The following is a 23,354-nucleotide window of genomic DNA, read 5'->3' on the forward strand; positions in this document are numbered from 1 at the left end:
GTCACATATGGTGTGGCAGGTACCTATCATCCCAGGATGGGAGGCTGTAGGTAGGAGGAACAAAATGAAAGGCCTGTTTCTGGGCAAAAAGCGTGAGACCCTCCCATAGCGGCGTGATGAACCCAGGCTGGGCTTGGAGGACTCACTTGGTGGAGTTCATCGTGTACCCGGAGGGGCACTCGGGGATGCACTTGTTGTCGTGGATGACGTACTGGTGACAGCCCTGCCTTCGCGAGTTCTTGCACTTGTTGTGCAGGTCCAGGCAGAAGCTGAAGTTGACGCAGCGCCAGTCTTGGAAGTGGTAGTAGGGCGGCGGGCAGGTGGGCACGCAGCGGCCTTCCAGGTAGAAGTTGCGGCAGGCCACGCACTTGGTGGGGTCGTCGGGCGCCGAGCAGTTCCCCAGACACTCGCTGTGACAGCACAGGCCGTCGGCCGTGCAGCCGTGCGACTTGCAGATGGTCGGGCACACTAGGGAGAGAGGGAGAGGGTCAGACACTGGATCAAGAAGGTGAAGGAGGAGACTTGTTACCATGGCAACCGCAAGAAGTCTCTCTCTCTCTCTCTCTCTCCCCCCCTCCCCCTTCATACACACACACACACACACACACACACACACACACACAGAGTTCTGGCCTGGGTTACACTCATTGAACCCCCCCCCCCAGATTGGAGAGGAGGCTTGAAAATGCAAAACAACTTTGTGGGGAGGATGGGGGGGGGTAAAGGGGCAGAGTGGCCTTAAATTAATTAAAACATCTGACAAATGTTCCTGGTGAATGCCAAACTGCTATTGGCCCTCACCAAATACACTCTCCAGGCTAGAGATACAAAAGTAGCCAACTATCCAAACGTGGCAAAATAATATATACAGTAGCAAGTCGCAGCCAGCAACTGCACACCTGTAATCCCAGCTACTCCAGAGGCTGAGATCTGAGGATCATTATTCAGCAGGAAAGTTCCTGAGACTCTTATCTCCAACATACTACACAAAGGAGGAGGAGAAGGAGGAGGAGGAAGGGGGGGAGGAGGAGGAAGAAGAAAGGGGGAGAAGGGGGAAGAGGAGGAGCGGGAGGAGGAGGAGGGGGGAGAAGGGGAGGGGGAAGGGGAAGGGGGAGGATGATAAAGGAGGAGGAGCAGTAGCAGCCAGTGGAGCTGTGACTCAAGTGGTAGATCACCAGCCTTGAGGGAAAAAAAGCTCAGGGACAGCACCCAGGCCCTGAGTTCAAGTCCTAAGTCCCACACACAAAAAATAACTAATTAAAAGTAAATAAATAAAGACAGGGAGAAATGAGTCAAGAGGGACTGTTATTACTAATAATTGTTATTATTAATCATTGTTATTGTTTATATTGCAGTCTTCTCCTGGATATCCACAGGGGATTAATTCCAAGACCCCCAAGAAAGCAGTATCTTCACCCCCATACTAGTGTCTTTAGATCCTGTCACATGACTTGTAATGCCTAAGCAACCCCGGTGCTAGGTAAACAGTTATGACCCTATTCTGTTAGTGAATAATAAGGGTGGGGGGGCGGCTATAACCAGTGACTCATGTCTGTCACCCTCAGGAGGCTGAGATCTGAGAATCATGGTTCAAAGCCAGCCCAGGCAGGAAAGTCCTGAAGAGTCTTATCTCCAATGAACCACCAAAAAGCCAGAAGTGGAGGTGTGGTTCAAAGTGATATGAGTGCCAGCCTTGAACCCAGAAAGCTCCAGGACAGAAGCTAGAATCTGAATTCAAGTCACACATACTCATACACACAAAATAAATTAAAAATAGAAGTAAGCCAAGAGCCAGTGGCTCACGCCTGTAATCCCAACCACTCAGGAGACTGATATCTGAGGATCTGAGATCAAAGCCAGCCCAGGCAGCAAAGTCCTTGAAACTCTATCTCCAGTGAACCACCAGAAACTCGAAGTGGCGCTGTGGTTCAAAGTGGTAGAGCACTATCCTTGAGCAAAAAGAGCTCAGGGACAGCGCCCAGGCCCTGAGTTCAAGCCCCACAACTGACAAAATAAAAATAAAAGGCCTGCATAAGTGCAGGTGCATTTACTGAATGCTTTGTTCCCCAGCTGGGTGGACCAGGCAGGGATGAGTAGCCTGCCTGCTGATGCCCCACCCCCTCAGAGGATCTGAGGCCTCAGCCTCAATTGGAGGAAGTCATACATAAATAGGACAATGGTGTAAGACCCACCAAGGCCCGGTGTCAGACAGAATGCAAGGAAGCCAGGAAGGGGCTCACATCCTGGCAAGAGCACCATCAAAGACCTCATTAAAAACTTCCCGCACACCCCAAGGGCTGGGGGTGGGGAGGGGCTTGAAAGGGTCAGGGGTTGAGTGATGCAATCTTGATTATTGTGCTGATTGTGTGAGCATACACCCATGCACACGTGCGCACACGTGTGTGCACACACACACACAGAGGTTCACAGAACTGGGGGTTATGAGGCCCAGGAGGGGGTCCTGGAGAAAGGAGGGGAAGCTGAGGAACATGGAGTACCTGGGGATTACCCACAGTTAACACAGAAGCAGGAGGCCAGGTAGGCTGATGATAGACACAAAATATGGCAAGCACATTTCTAAGAGCTAGAAAAATAACTTTCCTGAAAGTACAGTAAGGGCTAGTAGAGATGTGGCCTAGTGGTAGAGTGCTTGCCTAACATGCATGAAGCCCTGGGTTCCATTCCTCAGTACCACAGAAACAGAAAAGGCCAGAAGTGGCACTATGGCTCAAGTGGTAGAGCGCAAGCCTTGAGTGGCGCTGTGGCTCAAGTGGTAGAGCGCTAGCCTTGAGTGGCGCTGTGGCTCAAGTGGTAGAGCGCTAGCCTTGAGCAAAAGAAGCTCAGACAGTGCCCAGGCCCAAAGTTCAAGTCCTAGGACTAGCAAAAAAAAATATATATATATATATATATACACAGCAATATACTGTAATACTAATATTTGAGGCCAGACACAATTTGACCTTTTTTTTAAAAAAACTTAATTATGTGTTATTACAAAAGTGATGTAGAGTGGTTACAGTTACCTAAATCATTTCTCTTTTTTATTTTCTTCTCTTTTTTTTTTGTCAGTTGTGGGGCTTGGACTCTGGCCTGGGCGCTGTCCCTCAGCTCTTCAGTTCAAGGCGAGCACTCTACCACTTGAGCCACAGCACCACTTCCAGCTTTTTCTGCTTATGTGGTACTGAGGATTCAAACCCAGGGCCTCATGCATACAAGGCAAGCACTGTACCACTGAGCCACCTTCCCAGCCCTACATTTCTTTTTGAACAGTATCTCACCTTCCCTCACTCTCTCCCAGTTTTTCCCTCCCTTCTCCACCCAAAAGCTGTATACGCTTGTTTTCCATTGTCCAGTGAGCACGACGGCTGCATCTGTTCACCCTCTGTCCCCTCATTTCTGTGTTTCCTCCTACCCTCCAAAGACAGAAAATGAGCCAATGAGACAGAAAATGAACAAATGAGACAAAAAGAAAACAAAACCAACAACAAAGAGGAAAAAAACCCTCTTGTTTCCATTTCCTGAAGTTCATCTCGATAAATCTTATTTTATGTGATCAGAGGCACATAGGCATTGAGCCTTTGTCCGGTGTGGTCTTCTTCTTTTTGGTTTCTGGGTTTCTTGTGTTTTAGTTTTGTTCTGTTTTGTTTGTGTTTGCGAAGAAAGTGTTATAGGGCTTGAAATCAGGATCTGGGTGCTGTCTCTGAGCTTTTTGAGCTTAAATCTAAAGCTCTACCACCACTTTGAGCCAAGGCTCCACTTCTGGCTTTTTAGTTGCTGATTGGAGAATCTCACAGACTTTCCTGCCCAGTCTGGCTTTGAACCATGATCCTCAGATCTCAGCCTCCTGAGTAGCTAGGATGACAAGTATGAGCCACTGGAAGCTGGCACAAACATCCTTTTAAAACCACTTTGTAACTGGGTGCTGGTGGCTCACATCTGTCATCCTAGCTACTCAGGAGGCTAAGATCTGAGGTTTGTGGTTCAAAGCCAGCCCGGGCAGGAAAGTCTATGAGACTCTTATCTCCAATGAACCACCACAAAACCGGAAGTGGTGCTGTGGCTCAAGTGGTAGAGTGCTCACCTTGAACTGAAGAGCTGAGGGACAGCGCCCAGACCCAGAGTTCAAGCCCCATGACCAGCAAAAAGAAAGAAAAAAATCACTTCTTTACTACAACACAGGAACCCAACACAAAGCAAAGGATTGTTCTTTTAGGAACTACTGAATAAATTGTTGGCTTTTCATTGTTTTTTTATTCATTCAAGAAACATATCAAATGCACAGCCAGCTAGTGTTTTCAGAGACATTTTGAGAACACAGGAAACCCCTCCTCGTTTTGAGTAATCATCAGAACAGTCACAGAAAGGCTATCTGTGATCTCAGAAAGTTCAGTCTAAATCGGGTGCAGTGGCTTTCATCTATAAATCCAGAGACTTGGGAGGATTGTGGTGTGAGACCACAGAAAAAGTTCTCAAGACCCGCCATCTTGACTAATATGGTGGTGCACACCTTTAATCCCAGCTATGTAAGAAATGTAAATAACTGGCTTTGAACCATGATCCTCAGACCTCAACTTCCTCAAAAGTTCGAATTACTGATATGAGCTACCTGTACCTGACAAATCTTACTTAAAACAGCATCTTCCAAAATAGAGGAATAACCTAACCAGAGCTTGCAGAGGGGGTGCATTTTGAAAAGGTATGGAATTTGTAGTTTCTTGCCAAAGAATAAAAGCCCATCTGGAATACATTCAATAAAATAACTGGGCGAGGCTCTGGTGGCTCACACTTGTAATCCTAGCTACTCAGGAGGCTGAGATCTGAGGATCACAGTTCAAAACCAGCCCAGGCAGAAAAGTCTGTGAGACTCTTATCTCCAATTAATCACCAGCAAACAGAAGTGGAGCTGTGGCTCAAAGTGGTAGAGGGCTAGCCTTGAACAAAAGAGCTCAGGGACAGTGCCCACGCCCTGAGTTCAAGCCCCACAAGAAGGATATATATAGATACATACATACATAGACATAGATATAGATAGATATCTATAGGTATCTATCTATATCTATCTATACACACACACACATATAAATAAGTAAATAAAATAACTGGCCTGGGTATTTTGAAAATATGAATGAAAGAAAAAAACTAAGAAATTGTATAGAAAGAAAGAGAGAGAGAGAATGGTGGCAAAAAAATGTAGAAGTGTGATCCTGAATTGAAACTGGGAAATAATAATAATAATAATAATAATAATATCTAATGCAAGAGACTATTGGGACAGGTGATGAATTTATATGACTGTATCAGTGTTATTAATTTTCTGAGTTTTACCCCGTGTGGTTGTTTTTTGTTTTGTTTTGTTTTTGTCGGTTGTAGGGCCTAAACTCTGGGCCTGGGCGCTGTCCCTCAGCTCTTCAGCTCAAGGCTAGCGCTCTACCACTTGAGCCACAGCGCCATTTCTGGCTTTTTCTGATTATGTGGTGCTGAAAATTGAACCCAGGGCCTCATGCATGCAAGGCAAGCACTCTACCACTGAGCCACCTTCCCAGCCAGTGGTGCTGTTATTTGTAAAGGAATTTTCTTGACCTTAAGAAAACCCTCTCTTCCAACTTCAGATGTATTGTGATTTCAGTGGACTGAAATGATTCCAGAAAAGAATTTTCTTACAAGCGCCTAGTAATATATTACAGAACACATGGAAGCTATGAATGGAAACAATCCATGTTCACAACTTCTCAGAAAGCTCAAAACGACATCAAAATAAATAGCCACCAATTCGTCCAAGGCAAACTGAGAGATCCACGCAGTGCTGTTAGAAACTAACGATTTAAATGACGTGGGCATAGAAATGTGGCCCTTTTGACTTGCTTTTAATTCGAGTCAGCTTATTTTTTTCTTCAACTACATGGTGAATGCGAAACAAACCATACAAAGCACTGTGTGGTTATATTCCTGCACACAGCCTGTCTGGGTTTTTTTTGGTTTGGCTTCGTCTTTTTTTTGGGGGGGGGTGTTTGTTTTTAAGACCCCAAATTTTATTATTCCAAAATTTCTTCCTTTCCAGAAATTTCCAAAGGGTTGCATCATGGGATTGCAGGCAATATCAGGACCAGGCCCCTGGGTATCCCTGAGTGTGAATTTTACAAACTCAAATATTATATTTGGGCTCTGTGCAGAGTCTTCTCCCCCTCCCCAGCCCATCCCCACACCCCAACCCTGACCTCAGTGGTTCGAGTCCCCAGAGCCAAATTCCTCCCCCTGGAACGTCATTAATGATTTAATGGCGTGTTGGGAGGCAGGGCCTGAACTTTTGTTAACTGGTGGTCAGAGCGACCCAGAACCGTGTGTTCTTGAGGCAAGGAGGCGCCCCGATCCCCTGCCCTGACCACGCGGACCCCAGAATGGAACTGCACGGCTCTTTGGGGACATACGGTAAGGCATATGCCAGGGTCCCGACCCACTACGCCAGCATCCGGATTGGCCAGTTCTGTGTGAGGATACGCATGCGCAAGTGGGAGGTGGAGGGCGGGCGTGAACTGCGGCGCTCTTTGGAGATTTACGGCGCATTCAAAGGCCAGAGAGGGGGCGGAACCACCCCGCTAACGTAGCCTCTCGATTGGTCGATTCCTAACAAGTGAACTCCTAGCACCGAAGGCGGGTCCAGACGACGCGAGGCCACGCCCCTTCCACCGTAGTCAAGAGGCGCCAACACACCACAAAGCCCGCGGCGCGTTCCGCTCCTTTCCAGCGTAATCCACGCCGGGCTCTGGCGGCAACCGCAGCGCCGCCCTCGCGCTCAGCCAATGGGCAAGCGTGCTGCCGGGGCGCTGGCCCCGCCCCCCAGGGCGCGCAGGGCGGGGCCTGCGGGGACCCCGCGTCGTCGGTGGCCGCGGGGCGCGCGGTGGGCGAGGGGTTTTGAGGGGGCACCGCGGTGGGTGGTTGGGGGGGGATCGGCGAGGTTCCCGTGGGCGCAGCCGGTGCCAGGCGGGTCCGGGGCCGAGGGGACTTTGCCAACGGTGAACGCAAAGGCGAATCAGAAGGTGCAGTGTGCATTCTGCCCCCCCCAACACACACACACCCCGTGACGGGCTGGGCCGGTGCCCGGGAGGAGATCGGGTCACCGCGTGGCAGTGCCCGGCATGGCCGGGGGACGCCCTGGCTTCAGGCCTTGCCGGGAGAGGCCCAGAGAGGGAAAGCGGCCCGCCAGAGGCACACAGCAAAACCGCACGAGGAGGGCGAGGCATCTGCACCTCTGGAACCCAGAAAAAAAAAAAAAAACAAGATCGAACCCCCAAACCACGATCTCTCTATTTAATGAAAAGTCCCAGACGAAGGCGAGAGGCGCCGGGTCCCGTCTCCTCATCTATCCCTGACACGGGCAGGGGCGGGATTTACAAATTGCAAAGTTCTTCTTGGTGCATTGGGCGTGTATTGTGCAATTCTAGGAAACCGAGGCCGGGCAAAGGGCATCCTCTCCCAAAGCCCTCCCTTCAGCCAGGCGTCAAATGCACCTGAAAAATGTAGATTCCGTTCGTTCAGCCCGTATGAGTTAATTAGATCTTCCTAACCCGTAACAACAGCCTTTCCCCCAAGAGAGAGATGGAAACTTACAGAATAGCCATTTTCTACCCGACACCGGTGGCTCAGACCTATCATCCTAGCTACTCAGGAGGCTGAGCTACAAGGATCGCGGTTCGAGGCCAGCCTGAGAAGAAAAGTGCCCGTGAGACTCTTACCGCCAATTAAGCACTGAAAAACCGGAAGTGGTGCTCTGGTTCAAGTGCTAGAGCACCATCCTTGAGCACAAAACGGCTCAGGGACAGTGCCCAGGCCCTGAGTTCAAGCCGCACAACTGACGACAACAACCAAAAAAAGCCTTTTTCTGACTGGCAGAACCTGAACTCAGGTCTCCAGGAGAGCCAAGGTTAGTTAGATACTGTGGATCACAGTCACCGTAGGGCCCATCTAGGAAAATGGAGATGCAGAAATGGACAGGAGACCCAGTCTCTGTATCCCCAGGAGGCATAAAACAGGCACCTAATAGGGGGAGGAAGGGGGGGGGGCTGCTGGTGGCGGCTCATGCCTGTAATCCTAGCTACATCAGAGATCGACTGATGCTGGTTCAAAGTCAGCTGGGGTAGGCCAGTCCATGCAACTCTTTATCTCCAATTAGCCAGTAAAAATCCAGAAGTGGGGGTGTGGCTCAAGTGGTAGAGCCCCAGCCTTGAGTGAAAAAGCTAAGGGAGAGCACCAGGCCCTGAGTTCAAGTCCCAGTAACTGGCATTAAAAACAACAACCAGGCCCCTGGACCCTAGAAGAGAGCATATCACTTGCTATTACACTCCAGAGGCATGCACACAGTAGGTGCACAATAAATCGCAGGGGGGAGGGAGACAGGAATAAGGAGTGAAGGTAGAACAGTACGTGCAAATGTGTGAGTCACCAGGGAACTATAAACTGGGTAGTTGTTAAAGGCTAAAGTACAGAGTGAGGCTAGTAGGCAATTGGGGGGGGGGGGCAGATTGGGACCTCAGGGGCCCAGACTTTATCCTGCCACACGCACCAAAGAACATGGAGAACATGGAGGAGAAATGACCATCCGGGGCCATTTTCTGACTAGTAGGCGGATGAGAGGAGGGAGCGCAGGAGCTGGAAGGGAGAGGCCTTATCCAGTCACGCGCATGCCCAGGTATCCACCTTGAGGCTGAACACAACTCCCAAGAGGAGTCAAGAGATGTGAACAGCCCTGGGATGTGAGGTGTGGGATGCCAGAGAACCCAGCTGGACTTCCAGGCATCCACACGAACCTAGTTGTATGTCCAGAGATTGCAAGTCACAACTTCCACCATCCCAGTCCGCTCTGAAGAAAACCAACCAACCTTGCCAAAAACAAACAGCTATCCTCTTTCTTTCCCATACATTTGAGGCAATTAACTATAAGCGTAACATTTTTGTGTTTTAAGTGGTTACTGTTCAGTATACTCTTGGCTTCTTAATTTATTTTTTGTGCCAGTCTTGGGGCTTGAATTCAAAGCCTGGGCATTTTCCCTGAGCTTTTCTGCTCAAGGCTGGTGTTCGACCACTTGAGTTACAGCTCCGCTCGCGGCTTTTTGCTGGTTCATTAGAGGTAAGAATCTCACAGATGTTCTTGCCTAATCTGGTTTTGATCCTCACATCTCAGTACCGGAGTAGTTGGGATTACAGGTGTAAGCCAACATCCAGCTTCAAAGCCTTAACCTTCTTAACAACAAAAAAAGACCCAAATAAAAATCAGCACTTACATGAATGAATAAAATGATTTTGATATTTCCAAGGTAAACAGTAAAACTGTCCTATGACATAAATGGATTTTAAGTTATATCTGCTCCATTCTTAATTTTATATATGATATTCTCCCCTCTCCCTTTTTTCTTACCCTTTTTACTTGATGTTTTCTCCCCTCTAGAAAAGGGCAGTCTAAAAAATTAATGCCACTCTAGGAAGGCAACACAGTGTCTCATGCCTGTAATCCTAACTATTCAGGTGGCTGAGATCTGAGGATTACGGGTTCCAGGCTAGCCTAGGGGGAAAACATTTCATAAGGTCTCATCTCAACAGAAGAAGAAGAAAAAAAAAGTTGGGCCTGGGAATACCTGTCTGTCATTCCATCAGGAAGTATAAACAGGCTTGCCCAGTTAATTTAAAAAAAAAAATGAGACCCTCACTCAGAAACAATAAGAGTAAATTGGGTGCTAGTGGTTCACACCTGCCGTCCTAGCAACTCAGGAGACTGAGATCTAAGGAATATAGTTCAAAGCCAGCCTGGGAAGGAGAGTCTGTGAGACTCTTACCTCCAATGAAGCACCAGAAAACCAGAAGTGGAGCTGTGGCTCAAAGTGGTAGAGCACTAGCCTTGAGCACAAAAGCTCCTGAGTTCAAGTCTCACAACTGATGACAAAAAAAGAGAGACCCTCTTTCTCAAAAATAGCTGGAAATACAATTCAAGGAGTAGAGTGCCTGGCAGCAAGCTCAAAGCCCTGAGTTCAAACCACAATACCATATACATATATATGGTGTGGGTGTGTGTGTGTATATATATATATATATATATATATATATATATGGTATATATATATATAATTATATATATATTTATCTATATATATATATGATTAGATCTATTGTTGAATCACTTCAAAGACAGTTCCTAGCTCCAGGCATGTGCCTCTGGGTAGAATTCTCTCTTCTATCAGCTGGTGTTTAGTCACTTATGTTAAGTTTTCTGGTCATTTTTGGCATTAGGTAACGAGTCCGCTTTCTTGTGCTAGGGGAGAATAGAGAGGAACAGCCGTTTCCGTGGGAATCTGTTACTGTGTAAGTGAGGTTTCCCAGGAGACCATCTCCCCCAACGAAGCTCAGCTCCCACAACCAGAAGCTGGTCAACAAGTACACAGTATTCTTGGGTATGTACTAGTCCACAGAGCTGCAAGCAAGCAAGCAAGGGAGGAACTGGAGAAAAACAACATCCTCATCTCTTCAGTGACCACCCCCCCCAAAAAATAAACAGAATGAACTGCAGAGATGCCTCAAAAGTAGAATCAAGAAGATGAAAAGGATGAAAAGATACCTATTTTCCAATGTCATGACAGAGAGAGAAAAAAAAAGAGGAGAAAAAAAAACAGTAGAATCAAAAGTAGAATCAAGAAGATGAAAAGGATGAAAAGATACCTATTTTCCAATGTCATGACAGAGAGAAAAAAAAAAGAGGAGAAAAAAAAACAGGCATGGTGACTCATGCTTGTAATCCCAGCAACTCAGGAGGCAGAGATCAGAAGGATTGCATTTGGAGGCTAGCTGGTAAAAAATGAGATCTTCATCTGAATCATGGTTCCAGGCCAGCATAGGCAAAAAGCTAGCCAAAATATCCCCCCACACACTCTCTCTTTCGCTCTCCTCTTATCTCTGACCCTTAATTATTTATGTATATATTTGGTGGTACTAGCCTTGGAACCCAGGGCTTCACACCTGATAGGCAGGCACTCTACGGCTGAGCCATACATACCTGCAGCAACAAAACCCCAGCTCAGTCAATAAGCCCAGAGTGGTAGAGCATGCCTGTGATACTGGCTACTCCGGAGGCTTTAGCGTTGGAAGATCAATGTTGGAGGCTAGCCCTTGACGAAAGCTTACTTGAAAAAACGATAACAAAAGCAAACAGGGCTGGGAGCATGGCTCCATTCCCCTCCCCCACTGCCCACCTGGTGCTGTAACAGTATTTTGGGGGTGACTTGAACATCAAATGGGAGAGGATGTAGGGCAAAGTTGGTCTCCCCACAAAAGAGCCCAAGAAAGATGACAGAGGCATCAGTCTCCCCAGCCTCCATTCCCCCAGAGGCCAGCACTCACTTGCCCATGTGTAGGACCCAGCTTTGGTATTTGGGGTGACCTGTCCTGGTACCTGATGTGGGGTACCCCCCCACACACACACATTTCCCCCACCACCATCCTCCATTCAATTCAGCACTGCATTCCCACTCTGTGCCAGGGCCTCCGCGGGAAAGGCTCGGCACAAATGACCCTCCCTCCCACAGTCAAACCCACACAGGGAGACCCTGTCTCCCCACTTTTCCATTAACTCTCCACCCATCGCCATCCGAGACATACCCCAAAGAGTTCATCAAGAGATGCTGTGTAAAGCTGGCCCTAGGCTCTAAAGCCCTAATAACCACCACTGTCCAACCACACCCACGGTACTCCTGGAAAACTGCATGGAAATTTCTAGAAGGGCTCTTCTACAGTAGCCTGACACTCAAGCCTAAAAGCCAAAACACAGCTGCCAGTGGCTCATGCCTGTAATCCTAGCTACTCAAGAGGCTGAGGATCACAGTTCAAAGCCAGCCCGGGCAGTTAAGTCCATGAGACTCATCTCCAATAATAAACCACCAGAAAACAGGAAGTGGTGCTCTGGCTCAAGTGGTAGAGCACTAGCCTTGAGCTGAAGAGCTGAGGGACAGTGCCCAGGCCCCAAGTTCAAGCCCCAGGACACAAACACACACACACACACACACACACACAAATGCCCTTAATCATCTCAGAAATCACGATCTCAAGTCAGATGCTGGTGACTCATACCTGCACTCCCAACTACTCAGAAGTCTGAGATCTGGGGATCAAGGTTCAAAGCCAACCAGGGCACTAAAGTCTGTGAGACTCTTATGTCCAATGAACCACCCAAAAAGTGCAAAGTGGCGCTGTGGCTCAAGGGTTAGAGTGCCAACCTTGAGTGAAAAAGCTTAGGGATAAGCCCGGCACCGGTGGCTCTCGCCTATAATCCTAGCCACTCAGGAGGCTGAGATCTGAGGATCATAGTTCAAAGCCAGCCCGGGCAGGAAAGTCGGTGAGACTCTTATCTCCAATAAACCACTAGAAAACCGGAATTGGCGCTGTGACTCAAGCGATAGAGTGCTCGCCTTGAGCTGAAGAGCACAGGGACAACGCCCAGGCTCAGAGTTCAAGCCCTACGACCGACCCAAAAAAAAAAGCTTAGGGATAGCACTCAGGCCCTGAGTTCAAGCCCCAGGACCAACACACACACACACACACACACACACACACACACACACACATACACACACACACACACACACACACACACACACACACGGATCACCATTCAATAGTCTCCAGAGCAAACCATAACTGGAGGCCTTAACTAGGCACAGGGTCTCAAAGAGGCCCAGAATTGAGGGGTGCTTGGAAAATTGGGGACAGAACAAGAGCCTCAAATTAATCTGTGGACAGACTGAAATAGGACCCAAGGTAGGTGTGTACACACACCCAGAAATGGAGGACAAGCGGGATGGGGTACAGAAGGCCAGAAAGTAGGGGTGTGGCCACCCCAGGCATCTTCCCCACCAAGGCCTAAGGAAAGGAGCATGGCTTTGGAAGTGAGAGCTGGCCCCCAGAAAACCACCCCGAGCTGGACTTCAACTTGGATTTCTTGGAATCAACCTAAAGCAAAGGGGACACATGGGGCTCCTGCCACGTGTCCCCCGCGCTGGCACCACCGTCCCTTCCTTAGCAGCCAGGGGCTGCTCCAGGGGGCTTCTTCCCCTTGACCTTGACCTTCAAAGAGGCCTCGTGGTGCCCACCTTTGCAATCACCCTGGATCTCCTTCCTATCTGCTTCCTGGGACCCACAAAAGGCGAAGATAAAATGCAAAGCACTCACTTTAGCAACCAAAAAAATAAAATAAGCCTTGAAAAATTAAACAGTGAACATTCAAGTCGAAACTTCGCTTTAGGAAAAACAACAACAACAACAACCATGGCGTTGGCCGGGCGCTGGTGGCTCACGCCTGTCATCCGAACTGCTCAGGAGGCAGCGATCTGAGGGACAAGGTTCTAAGTTAACCTGGGGCAGAAAAGTCTGTGAGACTCTTCTCTCCAATAAACCACCAAAAAGTGGGAGGTGAAGCTGTGGTCTGACACTGACACACCACAGGGGGTCACAGACAGACAGACACAGACAGAGGCAGAGAAAGAGTCATAACCTTGACCAGCTTCAGAGAACTAGTCTCCAGGATGTGTGAGAAAAGGAACAGCTGTGTCCCCAAGGAAACCAAAGTGGGCGGGGTCAAGATAAGACCAGGCCTCCGGGATGCTGGGCGGAGCCAGTGAGCCCTTGAGGAAGTGGGAGAGGGAGGGGGGGAGAGGGAGGGAAGGGAAAGGAGGGGAAAGGGAGGAGAGGGCTGGGTGCTGGTGGCTCATGCCTGTCATCCTAGCTACTCAGGAGGCTAAGATCTGAGGATGGTGGTTCAAAGCCACCCCGGGCACGAAAGTCCATGAGACTCTTATCTTCAATTAACTACCAGAAAACTGGAAGTGGTGCTGTGGCTCAAGTGGTGGAAAGCTAGCCTTGAGCTGAAGAGCTGAGGGACAGCGCCCAGGCCCAGAGTTCCATAACCAACAAAGGAGAGAGAGACAGAGACAGAGAGACAGGAGAGAGGGGAGGGGTAGGAAGGAAGAGGAGGAGAAAGGAGCGGGAAAGAGCTGGGGCAGCTGTTGGAGCTAAGAAAGGATGGTGGGCAGGGCCTGTGGAGGGTGAGGCTGGGCCTGTGGGAGCCTTCCTGGGTTTTCTATTTAGAGTCATCAATAGAAAACTGATATCCATCCAGCGTGGAATCTGGCACTCCCTGATGCTGAGACACTGTAGCCTAGTGTCTCAACTCCTCTGAGCCCTTCCTTCAAATATTGGTCCTCGCTGCCTCCCCCTTCTCCCCCAGCTTTACAGAGCTGGCTTTCCCTGAACCCTCCTTGGAGCCGATAATGCTAGACCTTCATCAACGTATCCTCACTCTTAATCCTCAAGCCGGGCAACGCAGCAGACCCCAATGATCCTGGTCACTATGGGGACAGATTGGAGGAAATTGTAGCCAAGGAGTGTTTCTATAGAAAAATACCCTAGAGGATTGGGGAAACTGCAGCCATAAATCCTGCCCACCCTATTTCCAAACTAAACACAGCCACAGAATTCTGTCCCTTCAAAGTCACCAAGCCTGAGGTTTCGCCACTGCAGGACCTTGGCACATGCGCTTTAGGATTCACTCGGTTCTCCGGCTCCCCCCATTCTATCTTCTCCTCCAGTCTGATCTCTCTGCTCCACAGGGGCTACCCTGGAAGCACCCCTCCCTTCCATTGCTTCACAAGTCCTAATGATCCCTTCCCCCGAACTCACCCAGAGCTGATACAGAGCCAGAGTTTCCAAAACATTGACTCCCGGCCATTCATGCTACCTTCATCTACAGACCAGACAAAAGTGAGCTTGGGGGCCAGCCACTGAGTGTACGTGTGAAGAAACTCAGGCCGCAGGTGATGGGTAGAGGCCCAGGGTCAAGTTGTGTCCAGCCCCTGCCCCCCCATCACAATCTGAGAAATAAAAGACAGCTCACTCTCTCACAGCAGACACAAAGCTTCCTAAAACAGGATTCTGGCACCAAATGGTGGATAATAAAGAAATCTAGAGTTACTCAGGAAGCTGAGATCTGGAGGGTGGCCATTTGAAACCAACCCAGGTAGAAAAGTCCAGGAGACTCTTCTCTCCAGTTCATCAGCAAAAAGCTAGGCTGGAGGTGTGGCTCAAGTGGTAGAGCACTGGCCAAATAAACAAGCTCAAATAACTATTCCAAAACATAAAACGCTTGGCTTTGGGAAGGGCCTGATGTTTATCTGGACACTCACTCGTGTGGTGATGACAGGGACAATTCCATGAAAGCACAGTTACACAGGGCACCTTACAGAGAACAGGAGATAAACAACCCCACATCGGCCCCTTGGCTAGTGGCTGCTGTGTCTCCAACATCAGCTCTCAAGAGTGTGGAAATCCTGAGATCACCTCCATGAAACTCAGGTGACAAGCCAGGTATCAGTGGCACATGTCTATAATCCCAGCTACTGGGGAGGCTGAGATCAGAGGATCTTGGTTCAAACCCAGCCCAGGCAGGAAAGTCTGGGAGACTCTTATCTCCAATAAGGGAAGAGAGAAGAGAAGAAAGGGAGGGGAGAAGTGAGACAGGAAAAAGATGAGAGAGGAGAGGTAAAGAGGAGAGAAAGGAAAGAGAGAGAAAGAGAAAGATTGACTGGACAATGGTAGCTCACGCCTATAATCCAGCTACTCAGAAAATGCCAGAAGTGGCGCTGTGGCTCTAGTGGTAGAGTGCTAGCCTTGAGCAAAAGAAGTTCAGGGACAGTGCCCAGGCCCTGAGCTCAAGCCTCAGGTTTGGGGGGAGGGGGGATTCTCGAGACCCCATCTCAACTAATAGCCGGGTTGTGAGGTGGTTCATGCCTGTCATCACAGCTGTAAGGTAAGTGTACATAGGGAATTTGGATCCAGGCTCATTTGAGTGTTTAGCCCTTTAGTGAGTGAGAGTGTGTGTGTGTGAGAGAGAGAGAGAGAGAGAGAGACTTGAATCCAGGATCTTGTGCTCACTGGACTTTCTTGTTTATGGCTGGTGCTCTACTACTTGAGCCACACCCCCAGCCTAGCTTTTTGATAACTGGAGATTAAGAGTCTGACAGTCCTTTCTTCCCCAGGTTGGCTTCAAACCAAGATCCTCAGATCTCAGCCTCCCGAGCTGCTAGATGATGGGCGTGATTCACAGATGCCCCTGAATGCCCTGGTTATTTTTGAGTTACCATCTGGCTTCCCCACCCCCGACCCCCAGCCAGCCTGGAACCTCCATCCTCCCGTGGAGCTGGGTGAACAGTCTACACCAACCACGGGCAGCTCTTCATTGGCCGAGATGGGTAAGTCTCACAAACTGTTTGCCCGGGCTATCCTAGAACCTTGATCCTACCAATCTCTACCCCTGTGTAGCTGGGATTCCAGGTATGAGGTGCTGAAGGTGGTCAGAAGGCCTGTGGAGACTCTGTCCCCTTGGGATAAGATGGCTTTGATTTGAAACAAAAATTTAAATTTCACTCTGAGGAGGTGAAACGCGGCTCCTGAGCCTAGGATTCCAGGTGAGGGTTTTGGGGTTTTTTTGGGGGGTGGGAGGGGTGTTTTGTTTTTATCCTTGGCTTTTCTAGTTACAATCATTCCAGTGAACATTTCCTCCGAGCCAGGCACTTCGGGGCCAGGTTAAGTTCCGGATTTTATTATGAATAACAAATTAAATTGACTAACAACACAAAGTAAAGCGATCAAAACATTGACCTTTCCGAAACCAAAACACTGCACACAGGGCCACTTCCACAAGGGCCAGGTGCCTCCTCTCCCACAGGCGGAAAGCTACTGGGGTCCGGCTTGGGCGGAAAAAGCTGGCCCCACCCACGTGATCTGGAACAATCCAGGAAGCTTATCAGGGCCGATGCCCTGGGCAATAAACATTCTTCCCAAAGAGAGTTGAGGAGGCAAACGGGACCCTAGAACAAACACCGTTCCTCCCCAAGCCCAACCCCAGCCCCAACCCCTTGATCCTCGGCCAGTTCCCCAGCTGAGAAGCCTAGATCGCTTCCGAGTAGCAGGCCAGAGCTGACAAAAAGATCTGAAATGGAGAATTCCAACAGCAGTAGAATTACCAAAGTAGGCTCACACCTGTTAGCTGAGCTACTGGGGAGGCTGAGATCCAGAGGATCTTGGTTCAAAGCCAGCCTCTGTGTGTGTGTGTGTGTGTGTGTGTGTGTGTGTGTGTGTGTGTGTGTGTGTGTGTGTGTGTGTGTGTGTGTGTGTGTGTGTGTGTTTCTTTCTTGAAAACGAGAGGAAATGTGTGTGTGTGTGTGTGTATTTGTGTGTGTGTGTGTGTGTGTGTTTTCTTGAAAATGAGAGGAGTGAGCCAGTGGCTCACACCTATAATCCTAGCCATTCAGGAGGCTGAGATCTCGCAGTTCAAAGCCAGTGCAGGCAGGAAAGTTTGTGAGACTCTTATCTCCAATAAGCTACTCAAAAAAAGCCAGAATGTCCCTGTGGCTCAGAATGGTAGAGTGCTAGCCTTCAACACAGAGAGAGAGGCTCAGGGACAGAGCCCAGACCTTGAGTTCAAGCCCCAGGACCAGCAAAAAATAAATGTGGATACCATTTATCAAAATGCACTCCAGGAAATGTAAACGAGCTTTTTTTTTTCCCCCCTTTTTTTGCTGCTTTTGTTCTCATTTCTTGTTGTCTTGTTCATTTATCTGCCTTTGGGCAGATAAGAAGCACAGAAATGAGTGGACAAAGGGTGAACAAATGCAGGTACTCACTAGACACTGTGGAAAATGAACTCTACAACTTGTGAGCGGGGATGGGAAGAAAACATTGGGAGAGAGCAAGGGAAGGGGTGATGTACCCTTATCTGACATGTCACCGTACCCCCTCTGTACATCACCTTTATAATAACAATAAAGAGATAGGAAGTCGAGCAGAATGGGGGGGGGGAGCATCCAGGGGCCAGGCAAGGGAGGGGAGGTTGGTGTTGAATGGCCTCGGAGCTTCAGCATGGACATAGAAAGTTCTAGAGACAGAGGGTAGGATGGCTACACACAACACGAACGTGCTGAATGTTTCTTCACAGTGCACTTGAAACATGATTAGAAACAGCGAGCTTTATGTTATACATATGTAACCACTACTACTACTACTACTACTACTACTAATAATAATAATAATAGTAACTATGGGAGTGAGGCCCGTAACAGACATGGGTCTGGGGTATCTGTGTCCTTCAAACCATACTTGGTGGGTGAGCCCCGGGGACTGGTCTTTATTTTGAAATGAGGAATGGGGGAAGGGGGAGTCAACAGCTGGTTGAAGGTCACACATGAAGGTCATGGTGGATGAAGCCAGGATTTCTAGCCAGGACTCTGGCTCCCTCGGCATCTTTGCACATTTAATGGCCACCCTGTGGCATTCACAGAGGCCTCCTTGGTCCTTCCCTTCTGCCAACCCTGCCCACCTCCTAGAAAAAGCTCCCCCACCTTCTCAGTATCTCCCACAGCCACATTTGTGCCCAAACAGGCAGGGAGTGTGGAGGGTGATAAGACCCCCCCTCCTCCTTCACCCCCGGCGAGACCACAGGCCTGGAGGCACAGGAGGAGACTCAAGGGGCTCCCAGCCCAGTGGGGAGCAGGGAGAGGATGAGACAGAACAGACATGAGCTGGAAACCAGCTCCCCCAGCTCATGACCAAATCCACCTTCCCTTGGAGAGACTTCCTGGGGCTCCAGTGTTGTCATCTGACAAATGGGCACAGGAGGAGGAGGCAAAAATAGCATTTTTGTACTGCTGGACAGCTGATTGAAGAATTAAAGATGCTGACACAGGGAAAGCAACTCGAAATTTGAAATGAGTGAACTAATTAAATTCCCCACAACGTCAGGCACTGCGGGCTCACGTTTTATGTAATCCTAGTTACACCGGAGGCTGAGATCTTGAGGATCACAGTTCAAAGTCAACCTGGGTAGGAAAGTCTGTGAGACTCTCTTCTCTGATTCCTTACCAAAGAAGGTAGAAGTAGAGCTGTGGCTCAACTGGTAGAGTACCAGCTTTGAGTTAAAAAAGCCCAGACCCTGAGTTCAAGCCCCAGGATCTGCGCACACACACACAGATAAGAATTTACATTCTGAGGGAGGAGGGAACAATGAGAATGTTCCTCCTTCATAAGGGCCCTAAATCAGCCTCTCTCCAAAATCTTTGGGATTCGAACTCAGTACCTGACACTTGCATTTGCTGGCTAGCACTCTACTAACTGAGCTATGCCTCCAACCCCTCTCCCCCAAATTTTTCTTTGCATCTGGAGAAGCCTGTTATCTTTCCCTCTGGAGCCTGGCCTCCATAAACATTTGGCTGACCAAATAAACCCACAGAGGGAAGGAAAAGTCACTGAACCCTCAAGACTCCTGCTTGTTGACCCACCTGAAAGCTCAAGATGTGTCAACTGTTTTACTTATATTTTTTTTTAATTTTTTTTTTTTTTAGGACCGAGACTGGGACTCAAACTCAGTACCTGACACTTTTGATCACTGGCCGGTGCTCAACCAACTAAAGCACGCCTCCAACCTCTCAACTGTGTTTTATATAACCCACTCCATGATCTACAAGGCAAAGATGATCACTAGTCACTTCTTTTTTCATTTCTTTTCTTTTTTTGGTCAATCCTGGGGCTTGAACTCAGGACCTGGGTGCTGTCTCTGAGCTCGTCTGCTCAAGGCTCCTACTCTTATCACTTTGAGCCACAGCACCACTTCTAGTTTTCAGGTGATTAATTGGAGGTAAGAGTCTCATGGACTTTCCTGCCACGGACACCTGGCCCCTTCTTTTTATAGAAGAAGAAACAGAGATGCTAAATAACTCTAAGGTTGCACAGGAAGGATGTGATAGAAGCAGGATTTGAACCTAAGATCCTAGGTTCCCAGAATCCATGCTTGTTTGTGTGAATCCTGTTTCCTGGGGCCTCATCCAAATGATCAAATGCTTCACATGAGGCATGAGGTGCACCATCCTCATATCTAGCCCCTTCTGTCACTGTCTATATCCGGTAGAAAGAATCACTGTCAGAACATTTCCGTGACTTCCCAGAATGCCGGTCCAGGCCCGGCAGGCGCCACGGCCCTGGTTATGGGTCCCTTTCCCTACCCCGCTTCTTCCTGTTTTGAAAGAAAACAAAAAATAGGGTATCAGTGGCTCACACCTGTGATCTTAGCCACTCAGGAGACTGAGATCTGGGGATCACGATTCAAAGCCATGAGACTCTTTTCTCCAAAGAACCACCAGAAAACCGGAAGTAGAGCTGTGGTTCAAGTGGTAGAGTGCCAGCTTTGAGTAGAAAAGCTCAGGGACAGTGCCCAGGCCCTGAGTTCAAGCCCCAGGACTCACATTTAACACAAAATTTAGGGCTGGAGAGGTGGCTTAGTGGTAGAGTGCTTACCTAGCATGCATGAAGCCCTGGGATCGATTCCTCAGTACCACATCCACAGAAAAAGCCGGAAGTGGCGCTGTGGCTCAAGTAGTAGAGTGCTAGCCTTGAGCAAAAGAAGCTGAGGGACAGTGCCCAGGCCCTGAGTTACAGCCCCAGAACTGGCAAAAAAAAAAAAACAGAGCCAGGCACCAGTGACTCATACCTACTCAGGAGGCTGAGATCTGAGGATCTGGGTTCAAAGCCAGCCCAGGCAGGAAAGTCCATGAGACTTTTTTTTTTTTTGGGGGGGTGCTAGTTCTGGGGCTTGAACGCAGGGCCTGGGTGTTGTTCCTGATATTCTTTCTCAAGGCTACCACTCTATCACTTGAGCCACAGCCCCACATCTGGCTTTTTCTAAGTAGTTTATAAGAGATAAAAGTCTCACAGACTTTGCTGCCCTAGCTGGCTTTGAACTGCTATCCTCAGATCTCAGCCTCCTGAGTAGCTAGGATTACAGGCGTGAGCCACCAGTGCCCATATCCATAAGATTTTTCATCTCCACTAAAACTACTTGAAAAGCCAGAAGTGGATCTGTGGCTTAAAGTGGTAATGAATTCCTTTCTCCTTAATGCTGTAACAAAAGACCCCAAATTTAAAATACCAATATATTTGGGCTCTGGTGGCTCACACCTGTAATCCTAGCTATTCAAGAAGCAGAGATCTGAGGATCATAGTTCAAAGCCAGCCCAGGTAAGAAAGTTTGTAAGGCTCCTATCTCCAATGAACTACCAGAAAACCAAAAGTGGCACTGTGTGTGGCTCAAGTGGTAGAGAACTTAGCCTTGAGCAAAAGTGCTCAGGGACAGTGCCCAGGCCCCAAGTTCAAGCTCAAGACCAACAACAACAACAACAACAACAACAACAACACACACACACACACACACACACACACACACACACACACACACACACACACACACACACAGAGGCTGGGTGCTGTGGTGAATGCCTATAATCCCAGCACTCAGGAAGAAAGGAGATAAGAGGATGTGGAGCTCCAGGCCAGCATGGGTTACAGAGTGAGACCTGATTAAAAAATAATAATAATATATATATATATATGTAAGTATATAATATTATATATTTGAAAATAAGTCTTCAAAAATGGCACAAAATGCATCCTTTTCTTACCACTAGAAGCCTGAAATGAATCTTTTTTTTTTTTTTTCCATCAGTCATGAGGCTTGAACTCTGGGCCTGGGCGCTGTCCCTCAGCTCTTCAGCTCAAGGCTAGCGCTCTACCACTTGAACCACAGCACCACTTCCGGCTTTTTCTGCTTATGTGGTGCTGAGGAATCGAACCCAGGGCCTCATGCATGCAAGGGCAAGCGCTCTACCACGGAGCCACCTTCCCAGTCCCCTGAAATGAACCTTACAAGATTAAAATGAAGCAACAGCAAAGGCTGGTCCCTCCCGGCGTGTCCAGAGAAGAGTCCAGCATCTGGGGCAGCTGGTGTCTCTCAACCTTATCGCTTGGCTCTCTTCCTTCTAGGCCTTCAAAGTCTCTCTGGGCTGGCCTCAGGCCCACAGGAAAATGCAGGATAATTTTTCTCTATCTCCAGATTGTTAACTTAATTGCATGCACACACACACACACAAAACTCTCCAATCTTGAAGAATAAAGTGTGAAGGGGGTCAGGATCCAGACACCACGTGATTCCCGCACACACCTTTCCAAATTTTTTCCCAGCTGATAAATATCCCCTAGTCAAACCTCTCTCTTTTTCCCAATAGGGAAGGGGATGGGAGGGGAGAGGAGGAGAGGGGAGAGAAAGGCAGGCAGGGGAGAGAAAGGTGGCTCACCCCTGTAATTCTACCTACTCAGGAAGCTGAGATCTGGAGGATCTTGACTTGAGGTAGCAAAGTCTGAGAGACTTCTATCTCCAATGAACCAGCGAAATGCTTGCACTCCAGGCATGGCTCAGGTGGTAGAGTACCACTTGTGAGCAAGGAAACCAAGTAAGCTCAAGTCTCCAAGTTCAAGTTCCAATATCAACACACAAGAAAAAAAAGGGGGGGTGGGTAATTTCACATTGAACACATTATTATTAAGGTTAATGAAAAAAATTTTACTTGAAACAGCTTACATGAAAGCATGAATGAAAGTGTAAGAGATGACTTTTGCTGAGGCCATGAATTAACTAAAACTAGGACCAAAGCTGGGCACCCCAATATGTGACCAACTCAAGGCCTGGGGACTTGTCCTTGAGTTTTCCCCTCAAGACTGATGCTCAACCCTTAAGTCACATCTCCACTTCCTAGTTTTTGCTGGCCAACTGAGGAGTCTCACAGACATTTCTGCTTGGGCTGGCTTTGAACCACAATCCTCAGACCTCAGCCTCCTGAGTAGCTAGATTAAAGGTGTGAGCCGCTGATGCCTGGCCTATCTTTATTTTATTTTTCATTGAGTCACACCTCTTGCCTCATGAAATTATTTTTTAATAGTCAGATAGTAAATATAATTTGCTTTGCCATATGACCTGGATTGTGGCCACCCAATTTTGTCATTAGCTCAAAATAGCCAAGTGAATGGCCTATCTGGGTTTCCAATTAAAATTTTATTAACCAAAAGTGGAGGGCCTGAGTTTGCCAGGCCCTGATCCAAGCTGAAGAAAAACCACACACACACACACACACACACACACACACACACACACACACACACACACACACACACACACACACACACACACACACACACACACACACACACACACACACAGCCTCAGAGCTGACGTGAATCCTTGGGTGCTGTCACTGAATTGCAAGGAACTTTCAAAGCTTTAAAGTCTAAAGAGCTCAGATCTTCTCAAGAGAGTTTGTCATTTCTTTCCCACACCCAAAAGGGCTGAGGAAGGGGCCCCTAGGGGCTGTCTCCAGGCCCAAAGGAGGAAGTGGTCAGAAACTTCAAACTGGCTGGAGAAAAACTCTATACAGACATAAGTCAGAGGG

The 23,354-nt window shown here is 48.4% G+C and overlaps 1 protein-coding gene across 4 annotated transcripts in view; it reads right to left on the reverse strand.

Annotated features, from left to right (window-relative positions):
- Positions 1-23,354, reverse strand: part of Insr (insulin receptor) — a 91,700-nt gene that overhangs the window by 37,778 nt on the left and 30,568 nt on the right. For all 4 annotated transcript variants that reach the window (XM_070002349.1, XM_070002348.1, XM_070002347.1 and 1 more), the window contains exon 3: positions 147-468. In XM_070002349.1, the coding sequence (XP_069858450.1) occupies positions 147-468 (322 nt within the window). The remainder of the gene's footprint in view (positions 1-146; positions 469-23,354) is intronic.

Source organism: Dipodomys merriami, unplaced genomic scaffold (assembly GCF_024711535.1).
Source record: "Dipodomys merriami isolate MVZ:Mamm:240054 unplaced genomic scaffold, mDipMer1.0.p SCAF_6, whole genome shotgun sequence".
Lineage (NCBI taxonomy): Eukaryota > Metazoa > Chordata > Mammalia > Rodentia > Heteromyidae > Dipodomys > Dipodomys merriami.